The sequence below is a fragment of the Etheostoma spectabile genome, chromosome 6, assembly GCF_008692095.1.
Source record: "Etheostoma spectabile isolate EspeVRDwgs_2016 chromosome 6, UIUC_Espe_1.0, whole genome shotgun sequence".
Taxonomy (NCBI): Eukaryota; Metazoa; Chordata; class Actinopteri; order Perciformes; family Percidae; genus Etheostoma; species Etheostoma spectabile.
The window spans coordinates 23,902,113-23,909,894 of NC_045738.1; the positions used below are offsets into that span (position 1 = coordinate 23,902,113).

Below are 7,782 nucleotides of genomic sequence, written 5' to 3' on the forward strand. Positions count from 1 at the left end.
AACAAGTCCTCTAAACTTCCCTGCTCTTTTGTTAAACTAAAGGACACAAAGGAGGAGGGAGAAGAAAGCGCTTTGAAGTATATGAAACCCAAAGAATGCCAGCCAAGTAGATTTAAAGTAGCCACTGATTTCCAAAAACTGCCTTGAAAGGGAAGAATGGCAAAGGGTGAGGATTTATGGACAAATTATACAGTGGATTTGTCAGTTAAAATATCGGAACTGTCTGGAGGACAAAGCCACATGCTGAGGATTAATGGTCTCTCTGGACCTTTGATTCAGCTCCCTCTTTTCTCTGGCCTTGACAAATTGGATTTTGGGGATGGGAAGGTCGCCTGGCCCTTTGTGTCTCTTGACCAGTTTGGAGCAATTCATTATGCGGCGGGGTGAGGGAAAGTCTCCATGTGACCACGCAGGGCCCGTTTCCCCTCTCCTCACAGCTGCTGGGGGAGCCCAACTCTCTCACACTCACACACACACACACACACACACACACACACTCGTCGCTGCAAACTCAGGACCGCTCCACCCTCCTCCCCCTTTTAAACTACCTTACAGCACAGCATCACCTCTCTGCACGCCCCCCCCCCCGAGCTGGAGAGGTCGGGGAGGGGTGGAGGGTGTGGAGGGTGGGGTGTGGGGGGGGGGGGGCACCTTGCCTGTACCGTCACTAGAAAAGCCGGAGAGCATAACGCCACCGCGTCACTTTGAGGGCGGATATCGGCCGGTCCTCATCCTCTCTTCCTCCACACTCTTCCTCCTTCCCCTGCACTCTCCCACTCGGTCTCCATCAGCCTTCATGGTTCTGATCTCAGCCCACGCCATGCAAGCCACCCGGGCGCCCACCACCTTCAGTGTGTTTGCGGACTGCAGCATCCCGGCCGGGCTCCGAATAGGACCGGTACCGGGCATCTTCAAACTCGGGAAATACGCGTCGGACCGTAAGGAAGTTGGACCCAAGAAGAAGGTAAGAAACCATCTTCCAAAATTATTTATCTTTACATTTTTCATTTCATATTTTTGGCCAGGCCTGCAGGCAAAGAAAGGCGTCTAATTTTGGAATATTTTGGATAAAAGTTGCATTGTTATGTATTTTTTTTAAATACGCTTGTGCGTATTTGTAGCCTTTAATTTAGTCATTCCAAAATGGCATCAAAAACTTTTTTCTAACAATTTTTACTTAACTTTGTTTTTGTTTTGTGGGGATAATTTACGCAACGGACTTGGAGGAATAACCCCATAATAGCCTATATAAACACTAAATCTTGTATAGGATGCTTATTAAAAACAAACGGACTGATTTGGATTTTAAAGCTGCACTGTCAAACTCCATCGTGCCGTCGGTTATTAATTGGTTCGGCCTGTCAAGTTGGAAATAACTGAGCTTCGTTAGTTGGCCGACTTGTCAGTCTGTGCTTCTACTTAACCGGCCTAATGGGGGACCCGGCTCTAGGACTCCCTGCCCTCAGCCGCCTCACATTTCACCGCATGGCTGGCCTGTTCTCCCGATGAGCCGTTTAATTTTAATGTAATCCGGCCACGGAAAGATGGCAGAGGCCACACAGCCTGGGGCTATACGGAAATCTTTTTTTTAAATAATAACACTGATAAATGATCAAACGAAACAAACTGCATACATGGTATTGGATTTGTCTGAGGATGAGATCCAGAGGAGCCCAGATTTGAACAGATATCCATGCCCACAGCCTGTTATTGTTGCCGCTGTCAGCCGTTGTGATTGATGCGTCTAAATGCTTGGCCCCGGGCTGCCGGCGATCATCAGGTGCAATCTTTGTGTCAAATGTCACGCTTCCATCTTTAATGTCCTCGAACAGTTTAGAAACGCTTTGACACTCCTCAAATTCGTTTCCCATATCAACTCAATTAGGCCCGAGTGTCATTTTCTTTAGGAAATTATCAGCAGAGCGGAAAAAGACGCATTACGCGCGCTTTGGTCATGCGTGGCCGCTGCACCTCCAGGTAGAATAGTCACTCTATTGGTGAGAAAAAATACAGTCGAAGAAAATATGAATAAACAAATAAATGAATTTAAAAAAAACAGGGGGATTAATACATATTTAAATTAAAAATAGGAAAGAAAACTGCTAAAGTTGCGCTTTGAAAAAAAAAAAAAAAAAAAGAGGCCAAATGAGTTTTTAGCTGCTGTAGTGTGCTGGATTAGTTCGGAGTCTTGGTGTTCCCCATATTGCCCATCATAATCGTACTGTATGGTCAAGTGTCTCACTCATGCTCACTCTGACTTTTGTTTCGCCGCCTTAGATCCGCTTGGTGCGGGGAGAGTTCGTGGATGAGTCCGCCTGTCCCGTGCCAGACTGGATCGGATTCATCCGCGCCGCCAGAAACAGTCAAGAACAAAACCTGGAGGCTGTGTCGGACTTACCTGGCGGACAGGTGAATTTTCATCACATGCACACTTTTATCCCACAGTGTTATGATTTCATCTCCCGGTTGGACACTTCACTTCAATCTCTCTGCTTCCTCTTCCCCTGTTTTTTTTTTTTCTGTTTTGAAGATTTTCTACCGCGTGCTGAGAGAGATCCCTTCAGGAGAGGAGCTCAGTGTTTGGTACTCCAACGCTCTGGCCCAGTGGTACGACATCCCGACCACGGCCACTCCCACGCACGACGAGAAAGGTAAATCCCACTGTTGATGGTGTTTATCCACTGGGCCTATTGTCTGGCAATACAAAGATGGGAATTATAGAAAAATAATAGGACCACATGAGCTCTGAGTTATAAAGTTATGGCTGTGAACAGATGTGGAGAACTGGGGATTTTAGATGGAGTCTAATAATACTAGTTATAATAATAATTCCAAATACCGAATCGGTTTAAGATGTTTTTTTTTATTGCATATGCATATACTTTTAATTCTGATGTCAGGCCTGCCCTTCAGCTGACAGGGGACAACATCGCATCTCTGCCACAGTGAAAGGCTGACAATAGCCGTGATGACCCCCCCCCCCCCCCCCCCCCCACCCCCCCCCCCCCCCCTACCCAACCCCCCCCCCCCACCCCACCCCCCCAACCAACCACCACAGTACCCCCCCCCCCCACCCCCCCCCCCCCCCCCCCCCCCCCCCCCACCCCCCCCCCAACCCCCCCCCCCTTTATCGCTCAGAGATAGAAATCAATCGGATGTTGTTTTTTCCTCAGGCGGCCTAGTTATTTAGTTATTTATTTTTGTCATTTATTAACTTAGTTATCCCGCAAAAATACCACGTGTTCCGATAAATAACAACAAACGACAACAAATTCAACAATCACTTTCTTTAAAAAAAATATATAAAAATTCGGTTAAATAATAGGATGGAGGTTTTACTTCAGGCCTACAGCATCGATGATCGAATCGATATTTAATGAAAGTGTAGCCTTTATTCACTTGATGTGGGCCACTAACAATTTAATATTGACTTGTAAAAAGAATATTAGACATCACAGGGCATGAAATACACACAGCACAATTAATGAGGCACTAGATCCTAATCTCAGATTTAATTACCACGGATGATATTTAGTGTTTTGGCATCAGCCTGGTTTGGATTTTAATCGCCTTGTTTGGGTAGCAGTAGGCTTGGGGATTAATTCCTAATCTGGGCAAAACACCATCTCAGCAGGAACTAATCCGTTAGGGGAAAAAAAGATTATTTACAGCAGACACTTTGCAGGGAATTCCATCAATTCACATTTTATTTGGAACTGTAGGCTAAGGGCCTCTTAACTGATTGAATAAATGTGAAAGCCAAACGGCGAAGCTTCGAATGATATTAAATTCGCGTCGATTCAAAAGATAAGTGCGATAAAGTAATTACCGTGCTTGAAGAGAAATAATAATAAAAAGGCAATTAAAAGCATAAATGAACGTGTCTCGGCGACCGTGGAAGAAGAAGAAGAAGAGGCTGGTGATTCAGTTGCGAGACGGAGGTTAACAAATGTCAACGCGTCATTAATATTCATGTATTCAAAAGCAAATAAATTCAAAAACAAGTGCTTCACGGTAAATTAGGTGGGTGCGTCAAGGTATTGTGGCTTAATGAATGCTAACTTTTATATGGGGTGTATATTGCTCTGGTTCTCCGGTCCAACACCGTGTGCGCTCCTGGACATACGCGCTCTCCCATTATTAGGCGTCAACAGATGGGCCCGCGCCATTGTTTCTGGAGACTTGCGATTTCAAGCAACAGCTGCTGTCACTTCCACGGGAAAGCGCGCATAGAGGGAAAGTCCCGCACTCAATGCATCGGTCTCTGAGCGCCAGATTGGGCAGGGCGTTTGCTCTTTTGATGGTGATCATAAACAATGACCCGTATGAGGATTACAAAATCATTACATCTATATTAACCTCTGAGTGCTCGACTGGGGGGTCATTAAAAAGGCCTTCTGTGTCTGTTACCATTTGGCACCAGATCGCAGAAACCGGATTATATCCATTATACTTACATCTAAATTTAAGGTGATGTGCAGTGAGTGACTGATGGAAATGTTGCTCTTTAAAGGGAGATTTTCAAAGTAAATTTGATACAATATTACATTATTTAAATATGGCAATCTCTCGATTTTGATGCCAAATGTATGCGTTTTTTATTGCATTACACTCTTCCATTTGTGTGCGCGTGTTGTGTGTGGTTATAGTGGGAAGTGTGTGTGTGTGTGTGTGTGTGTGTGTGGGGGGGGGGAATCACTTGTCTGTGTAGGCGCTCACAGGTCTTTTTTCTACAGGTTGCCAAACCTGTTATTTTCATTTTACGCACAGACGTGACATTTTACGCACGGGAATGTAATCTAAATCATGTAATTAGTATTAAATCTGGCTTCACGCTGTGTTGGGGGACTTAATAACCCGCATCCATCTGATAATTAACGCCACGTTTGCTGTTGTCTCTACAGGTGAGGAGCGTTACATCTGCTGGTACTGCTGGAGAATATTCAAATACCCGAACACACTCAAGGCCCACGTCCACTTCCACTGCGCCCTGAGCAATGGACGGGGGTTTGTGAACAGCGAGCAAGCCAGAGGCACGGAGACCTTCAGCAGGTCACCAAAGTCTGGAGACATCCCCAACACTTCCACCTCTCCGAGGAGCGGTCACAGTATCTCCTCCATGTCAGACTCTGGCAGGCGGGGGCTGTCCTCCTCGCCGTTTCTACACAAAGTGGGACTGTCGAAGAAAACCAGCTCAGAGGAACAGGACAGGGCCCTCGACATGAGCGTTACATCTGCCAGAAACCAAGGACACATCCTCGGCCTCGGCGCCACATCCTCAGTGCTGAGCAGCATGGGCTTCCACCCGGGTGTGCGCTCTGCCTTCAAACCGACCGGCGTCTCCAAAGTCCCGGGCGCGGACGCCTCCAGAGAGGACGCCAATGGGAAGCTGAGCGGCCTGGGGTTCAGCAAACTCATTGGAAACATGAAACCTATCCGTAATGTAGGAGAGACTCTAAATGGAGCGGGGAACCCCCCTCCCAAGTGCCCGCCTGCAATTATGGACTCCGCATCTTCAATGGTGCCATGCACAAACGCTATCCGGGGCTTCCCGTTGCTGCCTCACATAGAGGAGAACTCAGCTTTTAAGCACGTAGAGAGTCGGATGCACCCTGGACTGTCCCCGTCCCGTTACCCCCAGATGCCCCCCGGACTCCAGTTTGAGAGGTTCTCTCTCCCTCACTTCGACGGCGTCAAGACATATGGTGGAGACTGTAACATCCCATTCATGCCCCTCACCGTCTACAACGGGGAGCTCCTGTACAGCTCGCCTTACTATCCGCTAAAATTCCACTTCAGCAACCTCCTCAAGTACCCGGAGTCCATGTCCTACTTTGGCGCGCCTTCACTGAACCATGACCTGGGCTCCATCACCAACATTGACCGGGAGATCGCCATGCACACGCAGCAGCTGTCTGAAATCGCCTCGGAGAAGAACCGGACGAGGCTGGACTCCATGCCCACCGGGAGCGCCAGCAATGCCGGGTCGGGCAAACCGAAAAAGGGACATCTGTGTCTGTATTGCGGCAAGCTCTACTCGAGGAAATACGGCCTGAAAATCCACATGAGGACTCACACAGGTTACAAGCCGCTCAAGTGCAAAGTGTGCTTCAGGCCGTTTGGAGACCCCAGCAACCTGAACAAACACATCCGGCTCCACGCGGAGGGCAACACGCCCTACAGGTGCGACTTTTGTGGCAAGGTGCTGGTGCGGAGGCGGGACCTGGAGAGGCACGTCAAGTCCAGACACCCGGGGCAGACGGTCAAGAAATTGGAGGACAAACCGGGCGGCGTGTTCGAGGACGCGGAGCAAAAGAGCGACAACGACAGCGACGTGGACGTGTGCTTCACCGACGACCAGAGCGACCAAGAGTCGACCAAAAATAATGACTGAGAAGTTTTCGTTTCCAGGAGAGAGACTGCGCATTGACTTTAATTTATGTACACAAGAAAACATGTCATTTAGTCTTCTATAAGCTTGAATCTTTACATTTTAGACACTGACCTAATGGCGCTGAACTGCATGGCACCAAATTGTCCAAACTTAATGAGAATTCGCATTTGGAGTGTTCCTTTTGGACTCAAAAGGACTTTTTTTTTTTTCATTTGTTGTTTCGTCGTTGACTTATTCGAGAAAATTAATAAGGATCCTGGCCTATATTTAGCTGTTAGTCACGTGAAATGTTCTTTGGCTCGCTCATGGACAGATATTGTTCTGCTCGGCCTACAACATGTGAACCATTCAAAAATCCAGGGGTGTTGCAAATCTATAATTGTTTTCAGATTATTATTATTATTATTATTAATAATAATACTTCTGCGTCTCAAAACACTGGAAATCCTCAACCATCCCAGCATCAGCACACAAAACAATAACAATAATCCAACATCACTTCCAGACATTTTCAGTAGAAAATCAACTAAATTAGGGCTGAATATGAATAGGAATAGGAATATTAGGGCTGAATATGAGACTTATAAAAATATTTTTTTAAGTGTAAAAAAAGGTAACAGCTGTCTTTTTTAATACGTCTCTCGCTGAGAAAGGATATGTGCGTTTATTTACCTAGAGGCATATTATAAAGAACAATAATAAGAATAATAAATAAAAAGCACTACATTCCGTCACACTGGATATGGATGCATTCTGGGAAATTATGAGCTGCAAAAGAATATGATTCTTTTCTATTTTGTTTTTATTTTTGCATCATTCTCACATTCCCTTCTGAACTATCAGTTGCACTTTAAAGACAACAATGGGCATTTCATTTCAGCAAAACAGATGCATTATGATTTATTATAATCCAATTTATTTCCATAACTCCATTAAAGAACACATTGTACTTAAATTTGCACTTTCCGCCCCCCCCCCCGTTTATTTAAGGAACTATTTCTAGAAAAAAAGAAAATTGTATTGATTGCAGTTATGTAAAGAAGTATAAAGTATGATATTTCACATTTCAGTGGAGAAGTGTTGTATACGTTTGTTTATAAGTGATATTGTCTATGAGCGCCATATTTCCTCCTGTGTCCATCGAGTCCTCGGTTTTTGAATAAATTTAATTTAAATATCAAGAAAGAGTTGTCCAAGGCCATCTTTTTTTATGTCTCCGTGACGTGTTCCAAATCACGCGATAAACAGCGATATCTCATGTTCATCAGGTTTGGACAGAGGAGGACACGGCAGCATTATGCAGATGAGCAATCTATATGGTAGTATATATATATATATATATATATATATATATATATATATATATATAGTGCTGGCCTGTTGCTTTC

At 45.5% G+C, this 7,782-nt stretch overlaps 1 protein-coding gene across 1 annotated transcript; it reads left to right on the top strand.

The window, feature by feature from the left end:
- Positions 1-635: 635 nt before the first annotated feature.
- On the top strand, positions 636-7,554 carry prdm13 (PR domain containing 13). The gene is made up of 4 exons (XM_032519560.1): positions 636-964; positions 2,278-2,409; positions 2,531-2,651; positions 4,905-7,554. The coding sequence occupies exons 1-4, from the start codon at positions 797-799 to the stop codon at positions 6,392-6,394; spliced, it is 1,911 nt and encodes a 636-aa protein (XP_032375451.1). The 5' UTR covers positions 636-796; the 3' UTR covers positions 6,395-7,554.
- The last annotated feature ends 228 nt before the right edge of the window (positions 7,555-7,782 follow it).